The 16,710-nt window shown below is 37.5% G+C and overlaps 3 protein-coding genes across 3 annotated transcripts; all 3 read right to left on the bottom strand.

Moving 5' to 3' along the window:
* Positions 1–2,234: 2,234 nt before the first annotated feature.
* On the bottom strand, positions 2,235–4,478 carry LOC118041317 (UDP-glucuronate 4-epimerase 3). Its single transcript, XM_035048597.2, has one exon. It carries the CDS (start codon positions 3,896–3,898, stop codon positions 2,603–2,605), a length of 1,296 nt encoding a protein of 431 aa, XP_034904488.1. The 5' UTR covers positions 3,899–4,478; the 3' UTR covers positions 2,235–2,602.
* A 2,115-nt stretch (positions 4,479–6,593) lies between these two features.
* On the bottom strand, positions 6,594–10,878 carry LOC118041316 (3-phosphoshikimate 1-carboxyvinyltransferase 2). Its single transcript, XM_035048596.2, is given in 10 exon segments — positions 6,594–6,812; positions 6,910–6,968; positions 7,412–7,622; positions 7,927–8,044; positions 8,125–8,339; positions 8,940–9,090; positions 9,594–9,826; positions 10,419–10,482; positions 10,484–10,655; positions 10,658–10,878. Coding segments are annotated over 10 exon segments (1,536 nt in total). The 5' UTR covers positions 10,752–10,878.
* Positions 10,879–12,703: 1,825 nt separating this feature from the next.
* Positions 12,704–16,494, bottom strand: LOC118041315 (transketolase, chloroplastic). The gene is made up of 7 exons (XM_035048595.2): positions 15,898–16,494; positions 15,480–15,570; positions 15,270–15,375; positions 14,883–15,165; positions 14,523–14,671; positions 14,289–14,442; positions 12,704–13,962 (listed from the first exon to the last, which is right to left on the bottom strand). Exons 1-7 carry the CDS (start codon positions 16,387–16,389, stop codon positions 13,003–13,005), a joined length of 2,235 nt encoding a protein of 744 aa, XP_034904486.1. The 5' UTR covers positions 16,390–16,494; the 3' UTR covers positions 12,704–13,002.
* Between the last annotated feature and the right edge of the window lie 216 nt (positions 16,495–16,710).

Genomic DNA, 16,710 nt, shown 5'->3' with positions numbered 1-16,710 from the left:
TATTTTGAGAAGCAGGCACCACATCACATTCTCTCTTTTTGAGAACAGCGTTTAGTAGCTTATCATCTGCTTCAAAACTTCCGTTGGTTCCCAGCATGCTTATCACTCTTACTCATTGCCCTTGTCAGAATTCAGCACGTATGATCAGTTCCCAGTATTTAAATGCAAAAGAAATGAGGATGGATGATGTTTTTGCCGAAGATGTAAGATGTCTTGCAAGGTATGAGGACTGGAGAGCTAGCTTCCACTCTGACGTGAGCAGAGTTCAAATTGGGGCTGCCCTCGCCTATTTCAATTTGCGAAGAACACAAGCCACTTCCATGTTATTTTATAACTGGATCACTGTTATAGGATTACATAGTTCGGTATGGTCTCCGCATCCAAGCATGCGTTGTCCTGAAATTACTTATAGAAAGAATTTAAATTTTTTTTATTTGAAGTTATTTTTTTGATGTTTTGAGATGATTTGGATGTGTTGAATAAAAAATAATTTTTTAAAATTAAAAAAAAATTACTACAGTGTAAATCAAAGTGAAAGGCGTTTTAAAAAATAATAATAATTATATTTTTTAGTACTATAGTTTTTCGATCCCTTGAAACCATGTATCAAATAATGATGTGATCAAGAAGTCACCTTTGTATTAAAGGGGGGAATAAACAAGTAATTGCAACGCTAGTTATCCAAAATGCCTCGAATACTTGCGTAGAAGCTCTTAATCACAGAGCAATTTTTTAGCTGACAGTAAGGGTTTATTCTGATTTGAAACGGGGAAGGAAACAAGCCAGCTAAGCATGAAACGCAAGCAAGTACATTTATTTATAAGCAACCTGCATGCAAGAAAGTTTCTTGCCTGCAAACTCTTAGAATCATATCCACCAAGCTGGGATCAACCATGCCACTGGGAATAATATTAACTTGTTCCTTCCAGGAGAGGAATAAAGGCTATTCCAGCACACATGAAATGGAATATAACAGCAAACTGAGCATCTCCTCTTTCCTGTGTTTCCTGTATATGTACGTAAAAACAACTTGCGGACAAAAATTTCTTTTCCTATTTGTTTTTCATTTTTTGAATATATAATACGTAAGTTAGTTATATAGAAAAAACGCTTCTGCTAAGAAAAATGCTTTAGTTATTTTTAAATATTTTAATTAATACACCCAAGAAACTGGCCAATTTCGCTGTTTTTTTCCTGGGGTAAAAGTCAATAGAATGACTCCCTGATCTCTAATTTTCATATAAAGGACATGCAGATCATATATAGCCTCTTTAACTTGTGTGCGCGCGCGCGTGCGTGTGGCCAATTCGGAAATTTACTAGTTGAAATCTCAATATCTGAGCACAATCACTGCAAACAAATCTAATTATAGAACATTGTGTTTAGGTCTCTATACCAAACCAAACAAAAGTAGGAAACACTTGCTCCATTTGTGCCTAAACAATTGAAATTCTATTTCTCTGATTTTTTGGGGAAAAATTGTCAAAGAACCAAAACAGTCCCCTCCAGGATAAGAAGATATAGACAGAATACAGCAATATAAATGGAGTGTGAAAATGCCATGCTTTCAAAGGAATTCTTCAAAGTCTCAGGGAATGAGCAAAATAAACAGTGAAGGTTGACCTCCTCCAAATTATTGTTTAATAACCAGCTATTTTATATTCTGTCTTACGAGGTAACATCAAATTCCAAAGAAGAAACTCAACAATCATGCATTGCATCACAAATAGACCAAAAATAGCATATCTAGAAATGAAAAAAGGAACAGAAGGTTAGGGCAAGACTACAATGGAAAATTTACGAATTCAGAGCTGGACGCATACAAAATTTGATCAACTCTACCAGCAAATGTGATCTATGGCATCACATTCATTAACAGAATGCTACAACATCCTAGAATATCATGTATGAAAAAGAACAAGATAGACCTCTAGGTCAAATGCAACACATTACTAATATCTATCATTTACCCAGAACAGCAAAAAACAAAGGAAGGACTTGATGAACTTTTGAATCAAGTATAAATGCCACAACTCAGACACAAGCTGGTCTCAAGAGGTAAAAGAGTTGATCAGCTTGTATTCCCCAAGTCATTCTCAACAAGCAAAAAAGAAATAGTTGCAGCTGTATTCATCATGGATGTCAATAACAGACCAAGCCATTTTGTGGAAAAAGAATACACACCATACAATAGTCAAATGAAATTCAATTTGTTCAGTGTGAAAACAAATAAATGAAATTAACGTATACTATTTTATTGATCGACACATGTCCAACAATCAGCATATGCTCTATCAGTCACGAACTCTACAGCACCGAAACTACAACAATTACAAATTCCAAAAATCGGAAACAAAAGAAAAGGATGGTTCTGGCTTTGTTTTGATACAGCACACACAGATTGCCCAACAAAACAGAATCCACCAACCACACACTCTTCTTCAACAGAAGACAAGATATTCCTCCTTGTACAGCATCAATTAAACATATACCAAAGACAATTATCGTGCGATGAAAGAACACAGAAATGTTAAGAAAAACAATTATAAGAATCATAATGAACAAGGAATGTTTTCCAAGTACCGAACCAAAAGAATTCATCTCATCTCGCAACAGCTTTCTTGTTTCCATAGTAACCGAGGTACCACCGCACGAATTTCTTCAACCCTGTCTGCAGATCCGTGGTAGGCTTATATCCAAATTCCTTTTGAGCATAGCTAATATTCGCGTGCGTATATGGAACATCCCCATTGCGTGGCAACTTCATAATATTCCTTTTAGCCTTAACCTTCAAAAGCCTTTCCAAAATACTAACAAGATCAGTAACCGGCACAGGCGATGTATTCCCCAAATTGAAAACCCTCAATTGTGCCGGCCCTTTCTTCTTCCCTCCGCTCCCGGTACTCTTCTCCGCCGTATCCAACGAACCCAAACAACCCTTCACAATATCATCAATGTAGGTAAAATCCCTAGCAACATTCCCATGATTCGCAGCCTCAAAAATTGGTATAGTCTTCCCATTCAAAATATCCTTAGTGAAAAAGAAATATGCCATATCCGGCCTCCCCCATGGTCCATAAACCGTAAAAAATCGCAGCCCGGTGAGTGAAAGCCCGTAAATATGATTATAAGTGTGTGCAATTTCCTCACCAGCTTTCTTAGTAGCAGCATATAAACTAGCAGGTTGATCAGTTCTATCTTTCTCAGAGAAAGGCACTTTAGTATTAAGCCCATAAACAGAACTGGATGATGCCCAAACAATAGCTGGTTGTGGATTTGCATCTTTACAAACTTCCAACAAACTAACAAAACCGGCAATATTACTATGCACATAAGAAGCAGGATTTTTCATTGCATACCTAACCCCAGCTTGAGCTGCCAAATGCATCACATGTGTAAAAGGCACCACTTCAAACAATTTCTTCAACAAAGAAACATCATTTATATCTCCTTCCACAATAAAAACACCACTTCTTTCAAGAAGTGCTTGTCTTGCTCTCTTCAAAGTTGGATCATAGTAATCATTGAAATTATCGAGTCCCAAAACACCATCTCCACGGCGTTTAAGGGCAGAAGAAACATGGGTTCCAACAAAACCAGCTGCTCCTGTCACTAAAACAGAGAACCCATTTCGAGACCGGATTCGGGCAGAGGTCCGGACCCTTTTTTCCCAAGCAGCTCCGCCCCAGGTAGCAGAAGTAAGATAACGGCGTGATGGATCGGAGTTTGATGAAGATGGCGGGGAGCGATAAAAGAAGAGAAAGATTACAGCAATGAAGAGAAAAGACCAGATAGTAAGCTTGGCTACGGAGGAATGCCACCTTGTTCTTGAGTAATATGGTGATTTGTCCATCTTGAATTTGCCTGGTGTTGATGGGGTGTGATCAAGATGAGACATTTTCTTGAAAAATCAAAATATGGGTTTTCTTTTGTTCTCTTGATTTCTTGATTGCGAGAGGTTATTGTTAGGGTTTGAAGGAATGTGGCTGATTGATTGATTGGTGGTGGTGGTGGAAGGGAGCTTTAGGTCTGGCTATTTTAGCTATTTTTGGCACAAGGAATCGTTTTTTATTTCTGGTTTCTTGGAAGGATGGACTGCTGTTGTTGGTGACTTTCTCTTTCACAGGAATAAAGAGCAAAGGGTCTTGATTTTTTGTTTAAAATGGTGATTGAAAAGAATGGTGAGGCATGAATTTAGAGAATGAGAGAGAGAGGGGGGTTTTTTAAATTTTAGGTGATGGGAGATCAAGAAGAGTCAGAGAAGCTGAGGATAATTTGGTTTGAGCAGTTAAAAATAGGGGGGCGAGAGATTTTTTTTTTACTGTTCTTATGAGAATTTTCAAAAGTGAGAAATTGAGAATAGAGGGATTCTGCTTAAAATTCTATCATTTCTATATGTAGTACTTGGATTTGACTGGATGCAAACCTTCAATCCGGGACCGCCAAAATTTGCAAACCAACCCTTTATTTATTTATGGCAGCTTGAGAGGCAGTTTCCTAGGAGGAGTGGCTAGCATGAGATTTGAGGATGACGATGTGGACGAGGTTTTGAGGGTAATTATGAAGGAGTTCTTTCCTCGTTCCTACTCTTCATACCATTGAAATGTGTGAGTGAGTCAATTTTCTCATTAATTTTGAGTTTCATCAAGGTTCAAAGTATGTAAACTACTAGGTTTGAACTGTCATTGATCACATATCAACATATGGCAGCAATCTATCAATTTAGATCTCATCAACTCCAATCTTCTTGTAATTGAATGTGTTTATGATCCTTGTGTACCTATGGATGGTAAAAGAGTGTTCAAGCAAACTTTGGTCCCAGTTTTCAGCTTTTTTTCACTCAAACTATGGAAAGGGCCAGACCCAAAATTGACCAAGCTTCATAGAACATATAATAGGAAACATGACTAATCATGATGAAAATTCTAGCAGTTTACTTTAATTTTTCACTGTCAAAGGGAATTTTAAGTAATCATAAGAAAAATGCTGCCTCATAGACCAAATAATAGGTGCACCTTTTTTCTTTTTCATTCTCTCTTCATACATTATATAAAGCAGTATCATAAATTTAGTAGGTGTGAGTGATTATGTGTTGGTGGGTCTGGGTACCATTTAGTGTAATAATGATACTTATTCCAGCTTACCATAATCAATAGCTAAATTTGGACAAGATTGTCTCTGGATTAAAGATTAAAAAAAAAATGGTGCACAATCCTTCCCAAGCAAGACAGATTAATGACGTTTTTATCAAAAGATTAGTGGGTTATTGTGGCGATAGTCAACATTGCAGTGAGCATTGACAGTGCAGCACAAAACTTGAAATGAAGGCAAAACCATGAAAGTCCTTCTAATGAATCTTTATTGATGTCTTAGATTGAAAGTTATGTTAGACTAGCAGCTAGCTATGCATCATGTGGAATGGTGTAATGTAGAGATTATTGTAGAATCACAAGCCAGCAGTCCAGTTTACTTCCTTTGAAAGCTCAACGTGGCTCAAAATGAAGAGTGATGTTGAAGAAAATTATATCCAAGTTTTTATTTGGAAGGAAAAGCAAAGGAAATAGTAAATTTCATAGCCACCACCCACCAGGAGCACACTATAGACCCCATGTGAGAACCTGATGAATAACAACAACAACAACAACGCAGAAGCCGCGCCCCTCTATTTAGTTCTATATTTATATACTTCCGGCAACATGTTCCATGCCTATTTCCTGCCTTGCGAGTAGGTGCCAGCTAAAGCTTTGGAGGTGAGATTTCACAGATATGGAGACCAATGCCTTCTTCCCAGTTTCTTTGATGACTTGAGGCACGTGAATGTCGTGAGTGTTAAGCGTAAGAGGGTAGCCCAAAAAGCTGTAAGAATTAGAGAAAGACAAGCATCTCATTATTGATAAAGCTGCTAGAAACCAACCAATGCGGTGGGCATTTACATGTTGCGGTCAAGAAGGGGCCAAGAATTGTAACTTTCAAGCTACAATTGTGAAAAAGTTATTCTCCTTGGAGTTTTATTTCCGGCATGCCGGAATCAAACCATTAAAACTGTACTTGATATTATCATGCGTAAAGCTACAATATGAACTTGGATGTCACTTTAAAAAGAGGCCAGACTAGGAAAAGGAAATGATGACCTTTACTCCAAAATCTTGTCTTGGAGAGTGGGCTTAAGTTCTGTTAGACAAACCTGCTAAACTCAAATTCCATCCCATATATATCTAAAGGGAGAAAGGTAGAAAATATTAAAATTTATTGATTTAATCACTTCAAGCATTCATTGATTGATGGTGAACAAATATAACCATTTAAGTTCATAGTTAAGGTCTAGCACTTCACTCACTCTCTCGAGAGTCAAAAATAAATTAACTAGGCTTGGCTTTTCCTTAAAGAGATGATCATTCTCCAGTATTACATAACATCAGCCGTGAGTGGTTTAAGTGCAACTCAATGCTTTGTTTACCTTGCATAATTATAATAAAATATTACAGCGTGATGCATGAAAAAAACGGGGGTTGATTTCAGACTACCATGGTTGCTAATGGTAATGGATAGCCTCGTATCTCTCTTGTATACATGGTGAATGAATTAAGTGCAACTCAATGCTTCGTGTACCTCTCAAGGACTTCAAAGTAGCCTGGGAAAGTTTTTCGAGTGCAACCAGGGTCCTTGATGGTGACTGGGACTTCTCCACAAGCAGCAAGAGAGAATGCCATTGCCATCCTGTGATCATCATAAGTGTCAATCTCTGTTACATTTAATTTCTCAGGTGGAGTAATCACACAGCAATCCGGTCCTTCTTCAACTGTTGCTTCCAACTGAAACATAAAGCCCAGATGTCAACATTAGCAAATTGTTTTATCAAGTACTCTTCTGTGTAGAAATTAAAATGAATAGAAAGCCTCTGAAACTGACCTTCCTGAGTTCTGTGCAAATAGCAATCATCCGTTCCGTTTCTTTCACTCTCCAACTTGCTAATGAGAATTAGAGAAACCAAGAGATTGGGACAAGTTACATACCTGAGAAAAATTGTGAAAACTGGAATTCCTTGTTAGCATGAGCAGACATAAATACAAAAATCTAACTATCAATTCATTATTGATGGGTCAGTGTAACTTTTACAACTCCAAGGCCAAATGATGAGTTTTTCTGGATTTCAAAAGATAAGGTCGGTTAATGTTTATTGCTCTTTCTCAGAGTCGGAAGTTAAGCCACGCCCTCATTTTCCATAATGGCAAACTAACATGATCTACCAAATTGTAATCATGAATCCAGTGTTTATCAACATGAAATAGTTTTGAAAGTTTAGGAGCATATAGATAATAAATTTCTAGTATATAGGTCAGTTTCCCTCAGTGTCATTCTATTTAAAAGCTAAAAGGTACTCCATTTGTCACATTTAAAAGATTAAACATACCATCTCTTATGGAAGTAGGGCCATCAGCAAAAAGCGCAACAACAGCCAGAGTCATAGCAACATCTGGCATTTTGTTCATGTTTACATCAACATCACACAAGTGTTTCCAACCAGAAGAATCTCGTGGCGGTCCAGTGACAGTAACACTGTTCTTGGTCCAGGTAACTTTAGCTCCCATTTTCTCATGAACCTCTGCAAACTTTACATTTCCCTTAATTTCCAAAAAAAAAGAAACTTGAGTTAGTTAGATTGGTGTCAAGCACCGAATGAATTCATATAATACACCGAACTTGTCTGATGCATGTAATATTAAGATGGATTTGTGATATTCTCTCCCTCCATGGAATTTATTAGGAACTAGGGAGTCGATCTGGACAGTGGAATGAAATTTTGAGAAGAAATCTAACAATATTTTTGACATGTGGAAAGCAATGGATGTCGTAAGCATATCTACACCACATTCTTAAATTATTACATGCAAGTAGAAGACCAATATATTTACATGAGAGAAATACCTGCGAACTCTCTGTTCCACAACCTTCAACAGTGATGGTCCCACCAGTGATTGCTGCGCCAGCTAGGAAGTTACTGGCATTTGAAGCATCACCCTCAACAAAAGAATTTCCAGGAGACCTAGTTGAATTGTCAGCATGTTACTTCGGGTGCAACATTATTTCAAACGCTCATGCACTGTGAATACTAAATAAACCTACTTATATTTTTAAACTCCTCGAATGAAGAAACAATCCCAGCTATCACTATGTTGTATAAAGACTCCACAGCGCTCCACCAACTTTAAAGTCATCTCAACATAAGGAACAAAAATCAACTTGTCTATTGTCTCAATTTCCACATCTCCAAGGGCTAAAGGAGCTGCCATGAGCAAAGCAGTCAAGTATTGACTACTTATCAATCCAGAGAGTTTAACCTGAAAATGGAGACAAGGGAAACATGAGTTATGAATGAAGACTTTCATTCCATAATTAATGACAACAGCATCGAGTGTTTGTATAAAAAATATCTTTCTAAAAAAGAAACTAACAATGAAGTTGCCAGCAAAGCCTAAATTTAATTCACAGAAGCAAATTCAAGTTCAAAATGCAAAAGTATTATGCTGTGATGGCTGAAGAATATGGATACCTTTCGAACAAAGCTCAATGAATGATTAACAAAGTGATGGGTGTTTCAAGTTCAAGTATCTCATTTTGGATGAATAACCAGAAACATGTACATTGAGCACAAATGAGAAAACATATATTTTCTTAATGATAGCAAAAAGACTATGATCAGTCACAAACCACACTCAACTATCACCAACCAGGGTTACCACCTCATTTGATACTATGCCTTTTTCAAGAATTATGCAGTAATCAAGTTAGCAGTTACACTGAAACATAAGATCACTTAGTTGTTCAATACACTGCCCTAACCCATACCTAATGCCAGAAAAACAAAACGAAGAAGTAATGATGGATCAAACATATTATACAACAGGAAAGATCAATGTAGAAGATGACAAAAATCACACCTTTCCCCCTGGAAGGCCTCCATTTGCATTTACACGAACAGGGGGGCAGTTTGTAGGAGAACAAGAAACATATGCACCAAACTGCTGAAGACCTATAACCATATCACCAATTGGTCTCTCTCTCATTCGTGACACCCCATCAAGTATGTAGCTGAAGCATATTGAATGATACCACCAACAAAAAAGAAGGAATTACTGCAAGTACAAAGCTCTGGAAATGGGAGGATTGATAAGAAAGACATAGAGATGCACTCTCATAAAGTGAGTGCCATCCATTGTTGTATTCCACAGGTAAATTATACAATTGAACAAAATTGGGCCATTGATCCAAGTAAAAACTTTCAAAATACATAATGACACTGAGAAATTATAATCTATTCTACTTGGGTTGTTCCTATGGGGATTATACACCCTCAAGATTATAATCCGAAAATTCAACTTTGTGATGGTGATTAATGCTAATGACAAGCTGATGCTTGTTGAGACCCTGTAGGAATGTATTTTACATGTAGTTCACCCCCACCCAACTTTGAAAGATCAAAGGAGCACATCTATTCAACCCCTCTAAACGGGTAAGACTAATTTTGTCTGCATTAATATTTATTTAAAAGGAAATAAAGAACGAGGTGGGGAGTGGAGCAATATAGAACAGACCTCAAATTTTCAACTGCAGCAGTCAATGGCCGCATTGCCGTTCTAGCATTTCCAAGGAAAAGTTCAACATCAATCTTTGCTTCTTTTCCCACTAGAAACTGACCACCACAACCTTCTACGGTCACTTGTTTGAGTTCCGTATTCTCTTCCAAACGTAGTCCAAGTGTTCTGAGTGCACCAAGCATGTAATGAACATCATCATCATTCAACAAATTGTCAACAACAGTCGTACCCTGAATGACAAAGATGAAAACCCATTAATGACAGCCAATAAAGTTAACAGACCAATAAATGTAAGACAATAAACACATTGCATACAGTATTCAAAGCCATTTATTTTATTTATATGAAAGTAATAACAAACAGAAGTTAAAAGCTATCACTATATAAATATTTTTTTATCAAGAATTTCACTATATAATCATCACTGTCAGTGGAGTCCATTCTCCTGTATATTGCCTTTTTACTGAATATTGAAAATGTCATAAAATAAACATATTCAATACCAAGTTAAAATTACAAACAAATACAAGCAACTACCAAAGAAATTATCTTTTGTGAAACTAGACAATAAACAATATATATATATATATATATATATATATATATATATATCAATTTTTTTTCCCTTTGAACCACATTTCTCAAATCTCTAACAATTCACCTATTAAATTTCATTTCCACCAATAAAGTCTCAGTTTTTCAAATTCTATTCTATTAAACTCACATCCCAGAATGCAACAAAGCCAGCTACTAAAAAAATTATGTCAAAACCAAAAAAGCAATAAACAATTTCTAGCATCATATATACATATAAAACATTACCTCAGAGAGAGCAGCAAGGAGGAGAATCCGGTTAGACAGAGACTTAGAACCCGGCAAAGTAACTACCAGAAATATCTTTGATGGGTTGCAAAACAATCCCAGGTACAATTGATGGCTTATCTGCTGTACCAACTGAAGCTAGAACCTTTAAAGGTCCAACCTTTAGTCTGCAATCGCCCGTTTTTTTACTTAGCTTTAATCTCAAATAAGACCGTTTAATGAGCTGTGATCTAAAGAAATTGAAGATAAACATTTGGGGTTCTGGGGTTTCTAAAGATTAGGTACCATGTAGGTGTTTTGGGCTCCACTGCTGATTTTGCTCACTTGAGCCATGGCTTTCACTGTCTCTCTTTCTTTGTACAGTACAACACAAGTACACAACACCCACACTGTGTTTTCTTCGTGGTTTTTTTTGTTGGGGTTTGATTTTATTTGATTTTTTGGTGGGCTTGGGTGTTTAGTTGTAGTTGGATTCACCAACTAACTTTCATTTTTTGGAAACCCTTTTTATCCTTAAATTATTGCCTTACTTTTAATTTCATCCCCATCCAATAAATTTTATCAATTTCATTCTAAAGTCTAGCCCAGCTATTATATTAGCTCTTATTTTCATCCCAAATCTGTTAAAGACTAGACACTTTTGCTCTTCTGTGCAGGAATCGTCCTGTGTTTGACTTGGGGTGTTTTGGTTGTGAGCAAGAAAATTGTCTGATTTCTAATTGATTTAGGATGAAATTGATAACTATTGACTTGTGGGTGTTTGACTTGGGGTGTTTTGGTAAGGATGTTAATGAGGTTTCCCTTCATTTAATTTTTCAAGTTCTCTGGCTTGCTATTTGTTTGTTTAATCTTACTCTGTTTTATATCAAAATACAGGGTTTTGTGCTATGATTGGCTTGTACCTTGTGCTGAAAATATTGTACAATGGGATCTTTATTTAGGGTTTATTGACAATAGTTTAGAGATTTTTGGCACCAGGAAGAGGAGTGCGCAGGTTTTGATCTTGGAAATCCAGTATAATGTGTGTATATCCCCAGGCTTTCATCTGCTTCCATGCCAAGTTACCGACCCTTTGTCTGGCTCACATATAGAGTGGGACCCAGGAGGCAGGTTTGATTTGGTACCAAGAACCCAAAAGCGGGTAGGTATGGCACAAGCAATTTAGCACTGAACTAGTATCATGTCAATCCTATCATTATGATCTTCTTATGGCAGGTTTAAGTCAAATCTTGCTAAAGACTAAAAATCCTGTGATAGTTCAATCCAAGATTAAAATTTATTTATTTGTTATTTTTTGAAATTAATGTTTAAAAGTATTTTTTATTTAAAAATATATTAAAATAATATATTTTTTAAAAAAGTTATTTTTAATATCAAATCAAAAAAATATAATTTTTTTTTTTAAAATAACAACCCAATAACAACAATGCCAAGCCAAACAAACCGTTACGTCCAGTAACCTTGGACTTTTTACTGTTCTATAAAACTTGCTAAAGAAAAAGTCTTAATTATGAAAATAAAAGGAAAAAAAACCAAAAAGTTAACTAAGCGGTTTTAAGTTTAAGTGTGTGTATGGTAATGCGTTATATAATGTTAAATACATTAAAATATATTTTTTATTATTTACATTAACACAACAAAAGATATATATAAAAATATTAATTTAATATTTTTTTAACTAAAAACCAATTTGAAAAGTAATTTAAAAAACAGTTGATAAACAAAAAACACTCACTTATACTGGCTGAGCATGGGCCTTGAATTGCCTGTGACAAACTGGCTGCTAGAAGGGATAAACTGAGCCCAGTTATCTCAGAGCAGAAAGGTATATTCTGGGCCTAGTCTATGGATGATCTCCATGAGGCAATGACCCAGCCCTAGAGGGAGAATATGCCGTGGATATCTAAAATTCTTTCATGAATGCGACTAATGTGACGATATAGACATCAGAATTCAGATAAAACCATTGTAGATGTTTTGAAGGTAGGCCCTAAATACCTATACTTGTATGCACTTAGAAACAAAATAGAAAGTAGCTTTTGGTTGTGGAGGATGATGTAACATGTATAGATACTAGATAGGAAGCTGAGATTATGAGCTCCAGCAACCACAAATTATCGAGTGGTCAAGGTCTCCCTTCCTTCCACAGCCGTAAGTGGACCCTAGCAGTTTCAACTTCTTTAGTTAGGCATCGCTCCATAATCTGGCAGCTTGAAATGTGATATCATTTTTGTAAACACAGCAGACAAGCAAAAGAGAGATGAAAACTGAGAATCATAATAACATGCAGGAAAAATAATAATTCATCTTCAACTCATTCAAGTAACCAAAGAAAACTACAAAACTCAAGAGAGGTCCAAGAGTTGTTACAAATTCAGGATTATTCATAAACCTAAACTCTCTTTGATCCAGGTTTCCTCAACTGGCCACTTACAAGCAGCAGAAGAATATTTAATCTGAGTCTTTTATTGAAACAAACGAGGCCAAGTAATGAAACAGATCTCCCGGAACAGCCTCTCTGTATTTTCTTATCCAAACCTCAAATGCGCATTTAGCAAGATATCGAGAACGAATATAGATCCGCCTAGCTAACTTCTTTGGCTGCTGCGATAACAGCCTCCGCGGTAATACCAAACTCCTTGTATATTTTACCTGCCGGTGCGCTTGCTCCAAACCGGTCAATTCCAATAGCCTTGCCTTTGGATCCAACAAGCTTCTGCCACCCAAACGTTGATCCAGCTTCAATGCTAACCCTAGCTGTTACAGCTGCTGGCAGAACACTTTCCTTGTATGCATCTGATTGCTCATCAAAAAGCTCCCATGAAACAAAGGAGACAACTCTCACAGCCTTGCCCTCCTTTCTAAGTTCCTCAGCAGCTTTAGCTGCAATTTCCAACTCTGAACCAGTACCCATCAGGATGACATCAGGCTTGTTACCAGAGGAATTATCTGAAATGATGTAGCCACCCTTTTCAACTCCCTCGATGGAGGTTCCAGGAAGTTGGGGTAGCTTTTGCCTGGAGAGGGCAAGGATAGAGGGTCTCTTCCTGTTAAGGACAGCAACTTTGTATGCACCAGCAGTTTCATTTCCATCAGCTGGGCGGAGCATCAGAATGTTGGGCATTGCACGGAAGCTTGACAAGTGCTCAATTGGTTGATGGGTTGGTCCATCTTCTCCAAGTCCAATGGAATCGTGGGTCATGACATACATGACTCCAGCCTCACTCAAAGCAGAAATCCTTATGGCAGCTCTCATGTAGTCAGTGAAAACAAAGAAAGTAGCACAGTAGGGAATTAAGCCAGGACTGTGAAGTGCGATGCCATTGCAGATGGCTCCCATTCCATGCTCTCTAACACCAAACCTGACATTGCGTTCCTCAGGAGTATCCTTTTGGAAGTCCCCAAACATTTTCAACAAGGTCATGTTAGAAGAGGCAAGATCTGCACTGCCACCAAGAAGACCGGGGAGCACTTTTGCAAGTGCATTTAAGTTTTGCTGAGATAGATTTCTGGTGGCATCTGCTGGGCTCTCGGGAGTGTATGTCTGCAACATTAATTAAAAAAAAAAAGTTAAGAAAAAGATTACCCTTATTTCAAATGCAACATCTACCAACTGTCATAATTTTGCACAAGCGCTCCTCTAAAAATTCGCAAATAGGACATGCCAATTCCACTTCCTGCTAATAACTGTGTTTTGCATTGAAGGGTGGGGCAGTTTATTGAGTGCACAAATTGTGGACCACCATTTCCAGCATCCATAATTGTGACAGAATAAACCGCTCATGTTAATGGTGATGCAAATATAGAATCACCAAAAGAGGTCCTCATGGCAAGATCGAGAGCAAAAACAACTGTGGAGGTTACACTCACGGGAAGTGCTTTCTCCCAACCAGTAGGTAGTTCACAAGCCATGATAGACTTGAACTCTGCAGCTTCTTCACTATACTTCTTCTCATACTCAGCAAACTTGGTGTTCCATTCGGCTTCAAAAGCAGCACCAGCTGGGATGTGGCGGCTCCAGTGCCTAAGAAAAACCCAGACAGTTTATAAATAACAAATCAACTCAAGTAGCATGATGATGGAAACATAATCTTGGTTACATACTGCTTAACATCCTCTGGAACATGGAAAGGCTCAAATGGCCATCCAAGGTTCTGCCTGGTAGCATCAACTTCCTTGGCACCCAATGCACTCCCATGGACACTGTATGAGTTTGCTTTGTTTGGAGATCCATAACCAATGGTTGTAGTGACCTTCAAAGAAAATAAAATGTACGGAAAGTTTAAAACACCATCCAATTAATTTATTGAATATTTTTAATACCAATTCCAATGTTGCCACTAATGAACCACTAAAGTGATCTATCAGTGGCTAATCAGAAGACGTCCTATATGATTTAATCAATGTAACAGATCAATTTGCCATCTCACTTCAATACAAACCACAAGAGATGATATGTCTAACCTTGATCAAAGTGGGTTTGTCTTTTACAGCCTTGGCCTCCTTGATGGCAGCCCGAATCTCATCATATCCAGTGTTTCCATTCTTCACCCAGATAACATGCCACCCAAGACCCTCAAAACGTTTGTCAACATCCTCGGTGAACGCAATCTCAGTGTCACCATCAATGGATATATGGTTGTCATCATAGAAAGCAATCAGCTTTCCAAGCCCCCAATGTGCAGCCAAGGAGCAAACCTCATTTGAAATACCCTCCATTTGACAACCGTCCCCCAATATAGCATATCTAATGAAAACCAACACAAAGATGATGTGGCCGTATAAGATAAGGCTCAATAAGTTGGCATGGAAGAACACTAACAAGATACGAGATTGAGACAGTTATCATACGTGTAGTGGTCAACAATCTCACTGTCCGGTTTGTTGAAGCGAGCAGCCAGGTGCTTCTCAGCAAGTGCCAAACCAACAGCATTGGCAATACCCTGTCCAAGAGGACCTACAGACGAAAATATAAAATTTTACTTTTGAATTTTCGCGAGCACGAATAAGATATCAAATTATAGATAAAAAAAAGTTCAAAGTTGAAACTCTTAATCCTACCAGTTGTGACCTCAACGCCAGGAGTCTCGAAGTTCTCAGGATGTCCAGGTGTCCTGCTTCCCCATTGACGGAAACTCTTCAAGTCTTCTTCCTGTTAAAATCAAAAGCTCAATGAACATGGACCGTAGCATAATTTAGCCCCATTGCATAATTCAAGCCTGATTTTGTACAAGCAACAACATCTTTAAAGCACTTGAAAGCCACTCAATAGCATCAAGATAGCAAAAACAAAAAAACAAACAAAAAAACATCTAGACATCAAGAAATGGTACTATAAAATGTTGGGTTATCTTTGGTTACTTAATAAAACAAATCCAGATCCATTTCTCATGAAAAAACACACAACAAAAACACCTTAAAATATCCACAACTTCTATCAGAAATTAATTTAAGAAACAAGAAAAAAGAAAGCACCAACCTTGACACTATCATAACCAGCAAGGTGAAGCAGAGCATATTGTAACATACAGCCATGACCAGCAGACAAAACAAACCGATCACGATTGAACCAGTATGGGTTCTTCGGATTATACCTCATAACCTCATCGTACAAAATATGACCCATCGGAGCACACCCCATAGGTAAACCGGGGTGACCCGAATTGGCCTTTTCAACAGCATCAATAGCAAGAAATCTAATTGTATTAACCGACTTCTCCACCAGTGAAGTCTCTGCCGTCGCATCCAATGTCTCCACTGCCGCCGCCCTTACATGAAGGGAAGACACACGACGCCGGCGATTAGTGGTTGTGGTGGCGCGTGAGGCTGTAGAGGTGGTCGATTTGAGGCCGGAAAAAGCAGGGAGGGAGACAAGAGAGAGGCGGCTGTCACGGCGTTGGTCAGTGGCGTGATGAGAAATAGCTCTAGCCAAAAGGGCTTGAGACAGAGTAAGAGAAGAAGTGGAAGCCATTCTTGAATTCTGAAACACTGAAACTCTCTATTTCTATCTCTCTTACGGTTGTTGGGTCTGTTGATATTTTTAAGAAGAGCTAAATTTATTTTAGAAAGAAAGAGGCAGATAGGCAAGGGGCAAGACAACAACCTTAATTTATAATAAATTAGTCGTTTAGTCCTTCATGTTTAGAAAAACTATAACTTAATACTTGGTGTTTGAAAACACATAATTTAATCATGTTGGCCTTTTTCTTATTAAATCATCTTAATTTTCTACATAACTCCACGAATTGGTTTTTTCTATAAGAATTTAGAATTATAAAAAAACACAGTTGCA

Source organism: Populus alba, chromosome 14, assembly GCF_005239225.2.
Source record: "Populus alba chromosome 14, ASM523922v2, whole genome shotgun sequence".
In the NCBI taxonomy this organism is placed as follows: domain Eukaryota; kingdom Viridiplantae; phylum Streptophyta; class Magnoliopsida; order Malpighiales; family Salicaceae; genus Populus; species Populus alba.
This window is presented reverse-complemented; position numbering and strand designations above follow the sequence as displayed.

Coding starts and splice junctions, on each gene's coding strand:
- LOC118041317 (XM_035048597.2), bottom strand. CDS start 3,898: ATGTCTCATCTTGATCACACCCCATCAACACCAGGCAAATTCAAGATG.
- LOC118041315 (XM_035048595.2), bottom strand. CDS start 16,389: ATGGCTTCCACTTCTTCTCTTACTCTGTCTCAAGCCCTTTTGGCTAGA. Junction 15,376..15,479: donor TGGCGTTGAGGTCACAACTG/GTAGGATTAAGA, acceptor TTTCGTCTGTAG/GTCCTCTTGGACAGGGTATT. Junction 14,443..14,522: donor GTTCCAGAGGATGTTAAGCA/GTATGTAACCAA, acceptor GGTTTTTCTTAG/GCACTGGAGCCGCCACATCC.